The sequence below is a fragment of the Pieris napi genome, chromosome 15 (genome assembly GCF_905475465.1).
Source record: "Pieris napi chromosome 15, ilPieNapi1.2, whole genome shotgun sequence".
Classification (NCBI taxonomy): domain Eukaryota; kingdom Metazoa; phylum Arthropoda; class Insecta; order Lepidoptera; family Pieridae; genus Pieris; species Pieris napi.
In genome coordinates, this window is record NC_062248.1 from 10,254,648 (window position 1) to 10,271,584 (window position 16,937).

General features: G+C 34.8%; 1 protein-coding gene and 1 long non-coding RNA gene across 3 annotated transcripts in view; one reads left to right on the top strand and one right to left on the bottom strand.

Annotated features, from left to right (window-relative positions):
• Positions 1-12,308, bottom strand: part of LOC125056660 (transient-receptor-potential-like protein) — a 32,796-nt gene extending 20,488 nt beyond the window's left edge. For both annotated transcript variants that reach the window (XM_047659904.1, XM_047659903.1), the window contains exons 1-10: positions 12,268-12,308; positions 5,748-5,813; positions 5,310-5,434; positions 4,620-4,857; positions 3,499-3,641; positions 2,794-2,974; positions 2,240-2,428; positions 1,650-1,884; positions 916-1,068; positions 120-375 (exon numbers count right to left, since the gene is read on the bottom strand). In XM_047659904.1, coding sequence (XP_047515860.1) covers positions 120-375; positions 916-1,068; positions 1,650-1,884; positions 2,240-2,428; positions 2,794-2,974; positions 3,499-3,641; positions 4,620-4,857; positions 5,310-5,434; positions 5,748-5,774 — 1,547 coding nt within the window. In that variant the 5' untranslated portion in view covers positions 5,775-5,813; positions 12,268-12,308. The remainder of the gene's footprint in view (positions 1-119; positions 376-915; positions 1,069-1,649; positions 1,885-2,239; positions 2,429-2,793; positions 2,975-3,498; positions 3,642-4,619; positions 4,858-5,309; positions 5,435-5,747; positions 5,814-12,267) is intronic.
• Positions 7,946-9,726, top strand: LOC125056667. Its single transcript, XR_007118085.1, has 3 exons — positions 7,946-8,045; positions 9,382-9,530; positions 9,618-9,726. It is a non-coding gene; the product is annotated as an uncharacterized LOC125056667 (long non-coding RNA).
• Positions 12,309-16,937: the final 4,629 nt, after the last annotated feature.

Genomic DNA, 16,937 nt, shown 5'->3' on the forward strand with positions numbered 1-16,937 from the left:
GCATGTATAAAAATTTAAAATAATCGAAGCTGTGTATTATAATTTGTTTTTGTCATGATTGGAAATTAAACAGGCTTTATTATTATTATTATACTGTTACTTAAATACGCAACCCTTACCTAAACACGTTCGCAGCAGCAAATAAACCCTCAGCAATCAACTGCGGGTCGAAATCATCCCACTGCTCTCTTGGTATAAATCTTGTGTTGGGATCGCGTTTTATCTCAGCATTTTGCTGCAAATAAGCCACAAAACGTAGCAACGCAACGGACACATATAACGTGTTACGGGTGAAGTCGATAAAGTTCCACATGTTGCGGAGATAAGCGCGAAAGCCTTCGGTGTACATCTCTTGTGTTTCTTCCCAAATGAAACCTGAGGAGGGAAAAATTACTTTCAATCGTGGGTATCAGAACAATCTGATACTATATTTTACGTTTGCACTCAAATATCACACATGTTAACATAAGGACAATCAGATACTTATTAAAGTACGTTATAGAAAATGACATGAGAACTTCAGAAGGCACCAGACCAGATCCATGCAACTTCCTCACAATCGAGTAGCCCTCAACATCGGAGCACACAACTCCCTAGGAGAGTATTTGTATTGCAGAAGAAGAATATACAATGTAATTACATAATTACGAAGGAATAAAAAAATAGCAAATAATGAACACAGTAAGGTTTCTAAAACGAAAGGTTCCCATGGAGGATGGATACAATTACATCCTTACATACAATTTTATTTAAATGTACTCATAAAGAAAATATTTGCCAAAATTTTATAAAAAATATTAGATATTTTCTCTGTTTTGGATGTGAAAATGTCGGAAAAATATATAATAAGAATACTTTCACGCGTGATTATACCGGCCATGTATGTCTAATTAAAATACATAAAATAATATTTACCAATCACATATACAAGAACAAGTATTTCCAAAACAGTGGGGCCATTCCCCCTCTGTCTCTTCAGTTCTTCTTCTACCTTCTTCACCATCCACTCAGGCCCGAATAGTTGAACGACTTGAACTTCTGCTCTTTGTGATACCAATATCAAGATTACTGTAATGAAATATGTTTTTTTTAAATATACTATGGATAAAACTTTGAACACTTGCCGTCGTCTTATTGGATACAAGACATGTTTTCTGCGATGACTTTCTTCACCAAGTGATGGTTTAATACGCACTTAGACAATATAATATGTTATACAATAATATTACAACCGTAAAATTATTTATGTATATATAATGTAACAGATTAGATATAAAATAATTATTAGTTAACATTTAGCTGGCATTGGTACTGAACAAAGACTACGTCAAACTCAAACTCAAAATATCTTTATTCATATAGATAAACAAGTACACTTATAAACGTCAAAAAAATAAGTTAAATTAATTGTAAATTTACATTTACTACCAGTTCGCAAGTTCTTCTTCGCCAAGGACGTAGAGCGGGCAAGAAGAACTGGCAAGAAACTTTCCGCCACTCTTTTTAATCGCCAAGTTTTGAGTCATACAAATTGTTTGAGCTTGAGCAAATCAATCCCAAGTATTAGGATCACAAGAAGGAGAAAAAATTATACAATAAAGACAGGTTTTTAACTACTACAAATTTTACGGCTAAAATTAAATACTCACGTAAAAAGAACAAATAACTTGATGCATGTATCAAAAACTTCATGAATGGCTTCCTCATCAGCTTCCCAGTATCACAATTCGGTGCTACCATATACAGTAGACAGTAGTACGGGAATAGTAATGCTACTCGCATAATGATGAACATTTTCTCTATATTTGACTTGCGTCGGAATCCTGGAACTCCCGCGTACCATAAAGACGCTAGAAGTTGCTGGATTTTTGGATGAGCTACGAACTGGAAAATACAATAGTGAATATAATATTTGGGATTGCGTGTAAATTTATTCACGTCTTTCCTCCAGCTTTGATTTTGTTCCTTTTGGAGTAAAGACTTTTGGGCCGAGGGGTTCAAGTGCATAGGCACTAATTAAAGATTTAAGTTGGCGCCTGGTAGATAGTACCAGGCGCTGATATCCTCGATCAACGAATAAGTATCGCAATACAGCGAGGAAATGCTGCCAGCGTTAAAGGTACACTGCCACAGGGACCAAACTTTTTAATTTTTTTAAATTTTCTTGTTATTAATTATTAATTATTTTTATTATTACTTTGTTAAGTTTATGTTAGTAAAACAATTGACTAAAACTTACATTCTTTTGTTTAAAATCGACAGCCAGTTCCAATCTAGCCAACTTCATATGGTCTCCTTCTTCAAATGGCTCCTCGGGATCATGATTCAGGATGATGGCCAACTCCTGAGAGCTTCGAGACTGGTTGAGGAGATCTACAGCGAACCTTTGCACTTGACAACGTAGTTCAAGGTACTCTGCTTTACATTCCTAAAAATAGTAATTATAATAATCAAGTGGCCTTATAACCATTTTAATTAATAATTAGTAATTATCTTTATAAAAATAAAATAAATCAGTGGCGCTACCTTTTTTTTGTGTCTGTTTCATGATCGTTTATCAATCTAATAGGCAAGTAGGTGATCAGCCTCCTGTGCCTGACATACGCCGTCGACTTTTTGGGTTTAAGGCAAGCCGATCCTCACGATGTTTGTGTGGGCATGTGTGAGGCACTACTTGCCTATTAGATAGTCAATGAGTCTATTAGATGGTCTAAAAAAGTTGTAGCGCCACAGATTTTTTTAGGTTCTTACAGTTTTTTTTTAAATTTGAGAAAGCTCTATCTTACAACTTACCTGTTCAGCATACGCCAAGTTCCGTAGTTCCCAAGACAGTTCAAATGCAGTCAAAATTGGGTCGGTAGAAGATAAAGCTATAAGAGACGGGGACGCCATGGCTTTGTACGCGTTGAGACGGGCGAGAGAGTGTCGTAATGGATCTTCAGTTGAATCTATTATACATTCATCGCAGCCGCATCTGAAACCCATAAGTCACTTAAGCATGAGAAATACTTCTGAAGAGAAGAAAAATAAAAACGAAAGATAAAATGTGATGCGTCACCACTCATACGTCACACACACAAAATATCAGTAAAAGTAACGGAAAGTACTTTTTTTATGTTACAAGAGGCAAACTGGCGGGTCTGACCTGATGTTAAGTGATACCCATGGGCATATACATATGTATGTGTATATATAAGAAGAAAGAAAAGAAGAAGGAGTAGCCAGAAAGCTGGCAGTGCGATTCCGGTCTTTTAAGAATTAGTACAGACACAATTTACGATCTAGCCTTAGGAACTAAAAAGTAATTTAAGTCGAACCTCGAACTCTACTTACAGTCTCTATTAAAGGAACTGTACACTGTTATTGTGTACTACTTCTTATCCACATACAACTGTTCAGCACTTCAGACTAACACTAATTTTAACTTATTTGAATATTTTTGGCCAAAGTTAATATAATAATGAAAACATGGTTTCTTTTTAACATATAATCTGTTACCGTATATCATGAGGATCTGGTAACGTTGCACCTCTGTCGAGAAGGATTTTGATTATTTCGTAGTTGTTCTTATGTGCCGCTAAAACAAGTGGAGTGAGGTCACGTGTGAAGAGGGCTGTCGTCGGATCCACTGTTTGCCAGCTCTAAAAAATATATGTCAGTGATCAGCCACTCTATTGCGTCTGCTTAAAACTGCACCAAAGGTAGGTCAGAAAGTGGTAACTGGTATGTTACTCCAAATTCTCTTCCAAGCTGAGCTTGTAAACTTGCCTATGTAGAAAGATCAGTACAGTTTTATCACGACTTTTTCCCAGGGTAGGCAGAGACCACGGGTCTACAAATACTCACTCACTCTTACACACACCCACAGCCACACACACTAAGGGTGAGATCTATAGAGCGCACTTAGACTTTGCTCAGACTTAACTATAACCATTCTTTACTTTTTTAAAGGATAATAAAGAAGGTATTGCATGAAATGAAACATCAATGTCTGTCTTAGCTTGAGCTTAGCTTAATCTCACCGTTAAAATGTCTATAAATATACTAAATCATAGTTTAACCTTAGTGTTTTTCGTAAGTAAAGTCTGAGCAAAGTCCAAGTGCGCACTATAGATCTCACCCTAACTCACACAGACGCACACACGCATACAGCCATATAACTAAATTTCTGTAGGAATCTTGACTGGTTTGATTAGTTTTTTCTTTTTTTGAAACTTTAAATTTTGTTTCCCACTCATATATGTACTATTTTTTGTTATGACTCAGTATGACTTTGCTGTGGAATGGCTGCCTGGTTATCTATATCACAGGTTCTTACCAGCTTGGAAACCAGTCTCTTAATACTTTCTTAATTGTAATCATACTGTTTGTTTCAAATGTTATATGGGAGAAATAAAGGATTATTATTATTATATCTCTTTCTAGGGTCCTGACATACCTCTCTCTATCATGACATTCACCATGTATGCTCGTCGGTTAAACTTTTAACTGGTCCCTTCTCTAGCACCTCCTGGATTTGCTACATAGTTGGTAAGCTCGCTTCTTGAAGGACACTAAATGGTGTAGATTCGGAAATACTTACACGTTCTACATTGTGGTGCGCAAAGCAAACTACTTACATATGGTGCTGGATGCTTGTGTATCAACTCTTCATGCTCCAATAACAATTCAACAGCTTCAACGAACTCTGCGTTAATTGCTTGGAGCAAGGCATCTTTGGTCTGTACACCCATCACCACAAGGAGCTCCACCATCTCCAGGTTGTCTCCATCAATGGCGAGAGTCAAAGCACCGCGACCGAGAGAATCCACACAATTTAAATCTATGTGGTTCTTTCGGTGGGCTCTTTGGATCATTCTGGAAGATTTTATTGTTTAACACTATATAATAAGTCGCTAACAGCTTCTTAATTCTAAAACACAAATTTATAATCGCCCTAAATTAATTTATCCTTTTCTATCGTATTTATAACAGATCTTTTGTTCTTTGTTTAACAGTTTATTCTTCTTCTCCTTCTTAGTCTTCATTACTGAAGGTCGTGCCTGTCTTGAAATGCTAAGAGCATTACGATACGTCGAGTTGCCGCCTCCTTACCGCTCTATCCTCAGCTTGTCTCCTGGGTCTTACCTACCCTGGTGTAGGGAGTAAGGGATGTTAAGACCCATAATTGTGTTAATTTGGTCAGACCAACGCGTAGGAGATCCTACTTTTCCTGCCACAACTCTTTCCTACCATACCAGTTTGTCGATACTATTCGGCTCTCTTGACAGTTCTATTAAAGTTTTATAAGAGTATTTTTAAAATTTTACCGTCTAACATTCGCGATGTCCCCTCTCTCAACAGCCATGAGATACTTCTTCTCATCTAGATTAAGATTCTTTGGCAGCATTGGTAATTTAATTGGTTTACGAATCTTCTCCGCCAAGCCATCCCCCTGGAATTATACGAACCATAAATGTATTGTTTATTTTAGTTTCCAAAATCATAGATTTTTGTGCCGATCAGAATATATCACTGGAATATTTAACTCGGTGCTAGAGCTTTTCTTAGAACGTAGTATTTTTATGTTTACGAAGCAATGTTATGCATTCTGTTCTTTCACAGAATGTTTTTTTTAATCATTTTAGTTTTATTTCTACACTTTCCTATCCAAGGTTAAACAATCAAAATGTTCACCTTTATGTAAATAATTCGTCGTCCATTTAATTTCTAGTTTCGGAACTATCTACGGGTAAATAATCACTTACATTTTCCAAATCCTTTTTATCCCCCATTTTGAGGGAAGAAGCAGCAAACGTCCCCGCAAACGAATGCTGTGGAAACAAAAGTTATATATTATATCTAACTCACATAACATCACACCCATAGACAATTTTTTTTTATATAATCTTTTATATAAAACTTGCCAACGGGACGCCCATAAAGGGCAGTCAACGCAGCCCATGGACCACCATCTTTAGTGGGTGCGTTGCCGGCCTTTGAGGGAGGAGTACACTCTAACTTAGAATAGTTGAAGGTCGTATCTCTCTGGGAAGACCCCACCGGGAGTCAATTCCACAGTTCGCTATTTCGCAATGGAATGTGCCTTGTTAAACATTAAACATTTCACACCATGCAGACATTATGTTTATTCCCACTTACTAAAAGTATTATACCACTAGTGGCAGTCCCGAACATTTATTTTTTAAATATTTATAATGTGTGGTTATAAATATAACCTATGTTACTCAGGGACACGGTAGCATTGTAATGGTGAAAGAATTTTTAAAACTTTTGAATTTATTTGTTGCACACAAATTCACTTCAATTCAATCTAAGAGAAAAACAATTGAATGCACCAAACGTTTCATAAGCATTTAAAATAATATATAGAGCGCAAACGGAATATTGATGTAGAAGGATAGGCTCACTAAAAACGGAGATAGATAGTACCTCAGAACTGGTGCTTTCCTCGCTCATCGAATATGTATCATAATACAGCGAGGGAATGCCAGCATTGAAGGTACACTGCACTAAACTTTTTAAATTTGTTTCAATTGTCTATTTGTCAATGTTATTATATGTAGGTTAATAGTATTGTAAAAACTGGATGAAGTAAGGTAACAAATATACCTACACATTGTTATATTATATATAAACTTTTATATGACATAACATGTATATGTATATATAGGTCATTTATCTAGAGCGCGGGAAACGAAGAGACACTTGAGACAACCAAATGGACTGGCGTACTGGATAGAGATGTATAGGATGACAAAAGAAAAGATAGACAGATGACGGGGAAACTAGCGGGGAAATTCAGGATGCATGTTTATTTATTTATTTTATTTATTAACACTTCGTTGCAAAAAAACACTAAATCAAACACAATACAAAAAAAATTATAAGGGATGCAACGGGCGGCCTTATCGCTAATAAGCGATCTCTTCCAGGCTACCCTAGTTAAAGAAAAAACTAAAAAAAAAAGAAACATGATTCGTGCGAGAAGTGCAGAAACAAATGTTATATAAAAAAATACATATATACATAGTACCTTAATCTAAAGTAATAGACTAAAAACTTAAAAGCTAATCTTACAAATACATGGACAGCAAATAGTGTTGTAAAAGGAAACATAAGATTTATACAAGTCACGATTGATCAGGATAGGATAAGGTTAAGAAATGTTTATGCAGAAGAGTTTTAAAAGATGATAGAGAGGTAGCCAATCGTACGGAGTCGGGCAGCGTATTCCACAACTTAATGGCGGAGATCGTGAATGAATTGCCTAAGAAGGATGAAGTGTGAGATGGAATTTCCAATAAACATCTATTAGAAGAGCGTAACATATAGTTAGAAGGACCTAAGAATTTAAAGTGATTTTTGAGATAAGAAGGGGTTTTCGGATTGAAAAGAATTGAGTATAGAAGTTGAAGAAGATGAGCGTGACGTATGAATCGAATAGGTAGCCACCCCAGCTGCCTGCGGAATTTAGACACATGGTCATGTTTCCTAAGACCAAATATGAACCGTATGCAGAAATTCTGCAGGCGTTCGATCTTGTCAAGTAGCTCTTCGTTCAAATCAGAGGAGCATGAGTCCGCATAATCGAGAATAGGAAGCAGAAGAGACTGCGCTAACATAGTTTTAGTGCGGATAGAAAGGAAATTAGAAAGACGTTTCAGAGTAAAAGAAGCGGCGTAAAGTTTACGGCTGATCTCCTTTACGTGATGACCCCAGGAAAACGACGAAAAGACCCCAAGGTTTTTAACAGTCTTATTGAGGGCCAAGGCCACACCGTCAAGGTAAACACCAGGGAGCTGAGCCCATTTGACTCTAGAAATAAAGAAAGGGCTTCCGATGATGATGACTTGACTCTTGGCAGGATTAATTTGAAGACCAAAGTCTTTACTCCAGTTGGCTACGTTTTCAAGATCATCATTCATCGCCTGTATTGTAGTAGGAGAGGTGGCACCAATTTTTGGGCAGGTATTTGAGGCAAGCTGAAAACTTGTCACATACCTCTCCTATTATATTCCAACACGGAATTGCAGACCTGGCTGGTGAGTAGCGGGGCTAAATCAACCCCTACATTTTTGAAAATATTATTTTTTTTTTTCCCAAAAATATATTTGAGGCAATACGCAATTTATATATGTTGCAGTGTAATACTTAATAAATACGAAAAAAAATAAGCCAGACAATTTAATCGGGGCTTTAACATTACCAGACGCGTGCAAATATTTTTTCAAAAAATTATAAAAAATGTTTTTGAGGCAGCTTGAAATTTTAATGGAGTGTTATTTATAACTATAAAATAAAATTCCCAAAAAGACAGATCATTTCGGTAGGGCTTTCTACCTGCCAGGCGATCAAACAAATAACGGATGGGTACGGGCCTGTACTACTATAGACAGGCTGTAGTGTGAGAGAGAGCGCATATCGACAGCTGTCTTCGTTCTAGCTTGCCGCGTTACTATTGGCTTTAGTGAGGCCACGTGACTTACAATAACCCATGAGGTTTTTAGTTAGAATTTCGGAGTCGTTACTTTCAGTCGTATTATTCTACTAATGGTATTATTACACGTTTTAAAACTCAAATAATTAGAAAATGTCTAGTGAAAAGTTAGTTTGTGTTATTTGTAAAAAAAATGATGCTAAAGTGATTGCTTTTGTGGAGAAAACTCTCAAAAAAAGTCAGGAGGTGTTAAATATCCGTAAACATCATAGGTTAATATATAATCATATTGTTTTGCCAGTGATTCCTAACCTTTCAGATGGTTATCACACAAGTTGTTATCGAAACAAGTGCGAAGACAAATGTTCTTCTGAAAACTTCAGACACAGATGTACTGATAATCATGCTTGGAAACATGGATCATCTCCAAAGCGATGAGCTTAATATTTGTATGGAGTATGGTACTGGGAACTCTAAAAGGTACATCGATATATCCAAACTACATATTGAATTAGGACCATCTATATGTACGAGTTTACCTGGTTTTCATGCGTTAACAGGATGCGATTATAATCCTTCATTTTTTCAAAAAGGCAAGATAAGACCATACAAAATATTGATTAAAAACAAAAATAATCAAGAAGCATTAGCAGATCTTGGAGTTGCGCATGTTACCAGTTCGCGTGATGAAATTTTGCCAGTCTTAGACAATTCGTTTGCGAAATTTATGGATTTAAAAATACATCAAATATAAATGAAGCACGATTTCTTAAATTTTGTGCGACTAACAAAGCCGACACTGAAAATGAACCTTTCAGAAAAAAAATAAAAAATTGTGATCCCTCTACTTTACCTCCATGCAAATCTGAATTTAAACAACATCTTTTAAGAACGCAATATATAATAAGCATTTGGAGAAATGCATATTTACGATTCCCCAGTTCTTTGACACCTAATAGAAACGGATGGACACTTAATGAGGATACGCTAGATTTTCACTGGTTTGACGGAGAGTGTATGCCGCAATTAGTATCCGACGCTGTTGTTCACGAGGAAAATAAAAATAACGATGATGAAAATCATACTACAGGTGAGAATAAATGGTTTATTTTTAATAACTGCTGCATTCAAATTTCTGTGATTAATTAAAAAAATAAATATCTATTTCTTTTCGCAGATGATGAAGAGGTTGCCGAATCTGATACAGATGAATCCGAAGATTCAAGTAGTTCTGATGAAGATTCTGATCCACAGACGAAAAATGATAATTTATATCTGACGTGAAACGAATTTAATTTATTTCAAATTTTTTTATGCATAAATAATTGAAACACTGAAGAAATATTATATTTTTATAAATCTAGTTTTGCGATTTTATATTTTAATCATTGGTTTTTTATATACATAACCCTTATTAATTTTAAGATGAAAAAGGTTTTAAATTTCCGTATAAATTTTGACTTGCAATAATGTCAGAGAAACAATTTTTAGTTTTGAATGTAGGGGCAACAGTATGAATTCTGAAATATTTAACAATTCATTACGTTTAAATTCGCATTAAAATTGGCAAAATGGCTAATTTTTTAAGATAAAAAATAAATCACAAAAATATCTCCCTTTAACGTCCATAAATCAATACAATCACTTTTATGCAAAATGTATTTAGTACAAATTCAGAAAATTTTATATTTTTTTACTCCGAAATTCTAACTAGAAACCTCATGGGTTATTGTAAGTCACGTGGCCTCGCTAGAGCCAATAGTAACGCGGCAAGCAAGAACGAAGACAGCTGTCGATATGCGCTCTCTCTCACACTACAGCTTGTCTATAGTAGTACAGGCCCGTACCCATCCATTATTTGTTTGATCGCCTGGCAGGTAGAAAGCCCTACCGAAATGATCTGTCTTTTTGGGAATTTTATTTTATAGTTATAAATAACACTCCATTAAAATTTCAAGCTGCCTCAAAAACATTTTTTATAATTTTTTGAAAAAATATTTGCACGCGTCTGGTAATGTTAAAGCCCCGATTAAATTGTCTGGCTTATTTTTTTTCGTATTTATTAAGTATTACACTGCAACATATATAAATTGCGTATTGCCTCAAATATATTTTTGGGAAAAAAAAATTAATATTTTCAAAAATGTAGGGGTTGATTTAGCCCCGCTACTCACCAGCCAGGTCTGCAATTCCGTGTTGGAATATAATAGGAGAGGTATGTGACAAGTTTTCAGCTTGCCTCAAATACCTGCCCAAAAATTGGTGCCAGCTCTCGGACCATTGCAAGAGGAAGCTCATCCAGTGTAGACTCAACGTAGATTTGGATTTGCATGTTGTTCAAGACAAAGAGAAATGGAAAATATGGAGGACGCTTTTACCCTAAAAGGAGTATATATATCTCTCGACTTGATAATTAAGTTATCATTATCCGATCATATAAGATAATGATAACTTAATTATCATTATACCAGTAACATTAAATGCCATCAAAGTCAAAGCTTAAGATAATTCTATTCTTACATTAATTAATAAGTCTGCCCTCCAATTCCAAGATTAGCCAAGCACGTGACATGGATGACTGGAAACCGTACAAAGCTGTTGTCATATACAGTAGAGTGTGCGTCTAATTGGTTTAGCGTAAGGGTAGCAAGTAAGGATGCGTAGAGTTCATTTAACCGACTTTAAAAAAAATATTACAGAAATACAAACATTATCTTTACAGACTATGGCAATACGAGAATGTCGAGAAACATTAAATAAAATATATAAACGGCTAGACCGATTTGAATTCTTTTTTTTGTATGCGTTTGGGTGGATGGTTTAGATTCACAAATCAGCCCGGCAGATGGCGCTGCTAACGATAGGTTATGTATCTATACAGGAAAAAAACAGCAGCTATATTTATAAATCTTCTGTACATGTGTTCGTTATTAAACTCCTAAACGGCATATGTGTTTAAGCGGAGTCGAGAATGATTTACTTTATTAGATATTTTTTTGTATTATTATAATGTAACGGGCGTGTCAAATTTTGATTATTCGCCTTGACTGTTTCGCAAAACATTCAGGAACTATTATAATAATCTAAAATTCCCCGTACTAGACTATCTAAAGTTAGAATGTAATTCTTTTTTGGGTAAAGGGATACTCTTCTTTAATAAAATCCCAGAGGGTCTTTTATCTCTGCCTTTTAATAAATTTAAGAAATGTATTAATGAAAAGCTGTGTAAAAAGGCTTACTATAAAGTCAACGATTATCTAGTTAATAAAAGGGCCTGGGACTAGTGCTAGACAGGCTACTTCTAATTAATTTGCGATATTTGTTTTAAAATAAGTGTTGTTTGATGATTTGTTATTTTAAAAGAGTACCGAGAGTTTTTTACGCCGGCTTTTTCTCTCGGCCTACAAATTCAAATTTAATGACGTGGAATAAGTGGTACATGTATCTTATGTTCCATAATAAATTTTATTTTTTTATTTTAATGAAATCTTAAAAGTGATGATATTCTAGCTATTCTCTTTCAAGAGAAAAGATCTCAATCCCAAGATTTTGAATACATAAATGGTTTTCACTAAGTGAAATGATCCCCTTATTCCAAGTTTCAACCAACTTTGAATAACGAGAAAGTTCTCAATTTTTCATACCTTTATCGTCGTAAGACAAGACGCGTATCATTATCGTACCCCAATCTATGGTGTCACTTCAGCAAATTTAAATGGTGGCTTTAAGACAAAAATTGAGAACCTTCTTTGAAGATAAAAATGCTATACAACTACGAGTATTAGAAATTATTACTATTAGAAACAAATTCTTCACAAAATACTTACGATCGCCGAGGCTGACGCGATACTACTGCTATTCTGGCCCTTCTGTACGCCTTATATAAACACCATAATCTTATTACCGCCAAGCTTTGATTCGTAAAAACATTCACGTGCTAAGGATGCGACCTACGCTAATAAAATTTATTTGTCTGTAGTCACAATGTAAGGCGCTTAACTAGACTAATAGAGATCAGTATTATTGTCCCGAAAATAGAATTGTATTCGTTTTAGTAGTTTTTTTTTTATATAGAACGGGGCAAACGGGCAGGAGGCTCACCTGATGTTAAGTGATACCGCCGCCCATGGACACTCTCAATGCCAGAGGGCTCGCGAGTGCGTTACCGGCCTTTTAAGAATTGGTACGCTCTTTTCTTGAAGGACCCTAAGTCGAATTGGTTCGGAAATACTTCAGTGGGCAGCTGGTTCCACATAGTGGTGGTGCGCGGCAAAAACTGCCTTGAAAAATTTGCTGACAACATCGTTTAGAACAACATACCGGTTATATTGACCAAAATCAAAGGTCCCGGCTGAATTCTATTAGACCGCCTTATAAAAAAAAACAGATTTTGTTAATGTCGTACACATTATATTTACGTAATGTCTTTTTATTGAATTTTCATGTGAAATAAATAAAATGTAGTTTTATTTTATACATGAGTATTTCACACATTCAATAATAAGTACATATTATGTACTTAATAACGTCATCGGCTGTTACGACTATCGGTTTTTACGACCAAATATGAGTACATAGTCCCTTCGATGTCTTTATAATAGATTATGACTGTAGATTTTTTCCTAAGAACTTGAATTTAATAAATGTTATTAGTCCTTTGAATGAATACCTAACTTAACAACTAAGCTTAAACATAAGTTAAAAAAATGTTTTTCTTATGAACTATTTTAGACGAATACTGAAACATCCACACAATATTAAAGAGTCTATAATAAGCGTGAGAGATAGATATAATACGATAACTAATTTTGACAGAGTCGTAGCAATGGAGAGTGAAAAATTTAACCGACTAAACTTTAACCGACTTCGAAAAACTGGAACTGTTTTGATGTCTAATCTAACACCTTAAAAAGATTTTAGAAGTTAATTCGGTAGATATCTGGAAAAAAACTAGCGAACTGTGGAATCGACTCCCGGTGGGGGTCTTCCCTGAGAGATACGATCTCCAAATGTTCAAAATTCGAGTATACTCCTGCCTCAAAGGCCGGCAACTCACCAGCTAAAAACATGTGCCTATGGGCTGCGATGACTGCTCTTTTTAGGGTACCGCAGGCTCGTTTGCCCCCCTATTATATAAAAATAAATAAACTGTAGATAAATAGCATTTTCTCCTCTGCGCTTGACCTGAACGCAAATAGTATATTTCATTACGAGTGCGGAAAGCTTGTCATTGCAAAGAGTTCCGACAAATGTCTACCCGAGCCGAGGCGTAGCCGAAGGTGAGGGTTGACAGTCGGAACAAGTTGCAATGATGGTTCCGCACGTGTACTGAACGACTATTTTTAATACAGTTGCGAAAAAATTAAGCAATTTAATAAAATATTAAAACACAATAACCTCAACTAACTAATCAGTTATTTCTTATAAAAGGTATAATTCGCATATTCATCGAAATTACAGTTTTTTTACTTACTGGGGAAGTTTTAGGTTGCATATTTACTGTTTGAGACAAACTATTATTAATTTCGTATGATTGTTCATGTGTATTTAATATATAATATAACAAACAACTAAACTAGCAAAGAACATTTTTGGAAAATGGCGCCAACTGTAAAAGAATATGAGCAGAGATTTTTTTTTCTTCACCCATTCTGGGTAGGCAAAGGGAACTATGCCCATACAGCCAAATCTTCAGTAGATTTTTTTTATTGATATGAAATTTAATGAGATGAAATGAAATGAAACCTAACCTAAAACTCATTGAATCAAATCATTAAATCTGATATTAAAACAAATGAGTAGCTTCTTTTTTGAAATATTTGCATGAATTATAAAAACTTCTATGATTTTTTTTAGTAAAAACTTCGTGGTTGTTTTTTTCTTTTTAATAGACATTATCTTGACAGTTGGGAAAGAAAACGCACTAGTTCGGAAAAGGTAAAGAAAAAGCACGAGTGTGTAATAGCCCACATCCCGAACGCTATACGTCCCTGCAATACGCCACTTTTTGAGCAACTGTATTAAAAAACATTTTAATTTTAGACATATCGAATATTTCAACCGCGGTTTTATCATGGTTAATTCATAATCCTTTAACATTTAAATTAAAACACAAATACAGTCAATAAAGATAGCGCATTCTACCCAACTCTTCTGCTTTATAATAATTATAACTAAAAATATCGACCATCAGCTAAAGATGAACAATTTTTACTATGTACAAATATGTCTCTGGTGCATGACTCACGTGTCAATTTAAGATTACAATCGCATTTGATTCGGATATCATACAAGTTCAATCTTGTATTATTGTACTGTCATAAAAATTATACCTTGACAGTGATGTAATTTGCACTATAATTGGGTAGGCATACTCCAAAATATTGTTTACTGCAATTTTGCAGTAGGTAAACAATATTTTAACGGTTTTTAACGGTTCGGTTCCCCTGCTGGCGAAACAACGGAAAGCAAAAAGATGTATTTAATTGTATTTTGTGAGACATAAGTATTAAGATTATCCTAGATTACAGTTTAAAACCTTGATAATCTGCTCATGTAATGTCGATATACGATTTGATATGTTTGTATTATTTGAATATAATAATAGAAAATATTTATAACAGAAATATGGCCGTGACAAAATTCACCTATCGCTAGTCCCCACTAGGGACTTAGAGCAACAACAGAAAGATATTAGAGCCACTCATGGCCATGTGTAACACCTTTTCAGAATCCCTATTAAATGCGCCAAAACTTGTAGTACAGGGTCACTTTTCGGGAGAGTATTTTTTTTTCACAGTACACAGTTTCCGACGTAAACAAAAAGTTATGATTTGAGAAATTTTGATACCGTATAACTTAATATTATCTTCAATACACTCAATAAACAACTATAAATAGTATGTTTGTCTAACGCAAGGACGCATCAGTACCAATCTAATGGATATTATGAAAAAGATACAGGATGTAGATTTTTTCGAATTTACTAATGAGAATTAGTAAAAAAGTCAATTTTCTTATAAAAACGCAAAATAAATTATAATTCTGCAGGGGTTGAGCTTAGAGACCTCCCGTAGAACAATTTTATGCAGCTGATGACCTCATCTATTTGCGATTGATCCACGACTTTTTGGCCATCCTGTATATTAGATGTAGTTTGAGCGCAAGATGTGCAATTACATAATATTTTATCACAGTAGTTGCCTGGAAGATATCACTCGAAAGAGGCCGCTTGTTGCCCTCCTTTTTATTTTATAATTTTAATTGCACAGTATTTCTGTATTACTGCAACTGTGTGCAAATCAATAAAATAATTCTTATTTACTACGCGTCAATAATTATGTACAAAATTAAGTATCAAGATGAATATCTCAGTCTAATGAAGTCATAGTGTTGTCAATATACCAAGAAAAGGTAATTCTGTTAGTTCTTCTTAACATTTATGTTTAAAATCTTTATTTCTCATTACGAAATTACATTTCCGTTCAACAATTTAATCTTCTGGGCTCATTCTGTTTGTCTTTAATGCCCTTAATTTGCAATTTTTTTTTAAATTGATTAAAGAAGTAGGTAATTTAATAATTGTACATCCTCCGGCAAGAAACGCATACTCGCTCGACGAGTTGTGCGTGTAGTGGTAGGTTTTATCTGCTTAAATCATGCTACTATGATAAGTAATTTAAAAACAGTTTTTTTTTTAGATGTAATTTGGGCAGAAGCCTTACTTGATGTTAATACTCAATACCAGAGGGCTGTCAAAAACTGTCTTAATAACGCTCAGTTGTGGAATGAAGGACGTCGAGGTAATAAGGGAAACTAGGTCTATAAATATAAAGTTGCGTAATAGTCGTAATTTTTGATTCTTTATTGGTATAGCGCTTGTACTGCGCGATACTCATCATTCTAAAGATCGCTACCACAACAGGAGGTAGAGTGATTATAAACGCAGATTGTATGATGTCGCTACAAATGCTACAGAGGTGGCGTAGTTTATTTTAGAAATACACAAACTAGGATAGCTTTTTTTGATTCTTTATTGGTATCGCGCTTGTACTGCGATACTCATCTTTGTAAAGATCGCTACTACAGGAGGTAGAGTGATTATAAACGCAGATTGTATGATGTCGCTACAAATGCTACAAAGAGGTGGCGTAGTTTATTTTAGAAATACACAAACTAGCATTTAATAGTTCGGCAATCTCCTGGAAGATCTAATTTGTCCAGTAACGAATCAAAGAGTAACTGTTTATTAAGACATTATATGGTTTTAGCTAGCGTAGTGTTTCAGTCCAACTTCTCGGACCAGCAAAGAGTAAAGGATTTCCCCAAAAATCACACCAATATTTTTTTGATTGATGATATCAGGATAAAAAGGCGTATATAAAAAACCATTTATTATTAACAATTTTACAACCTATTGTACATTATTAAGATATGTTAACATAATTTAAGCTCTAAATTCACGATTTTCACAAACAAAAGACTAATAAATGTAAAA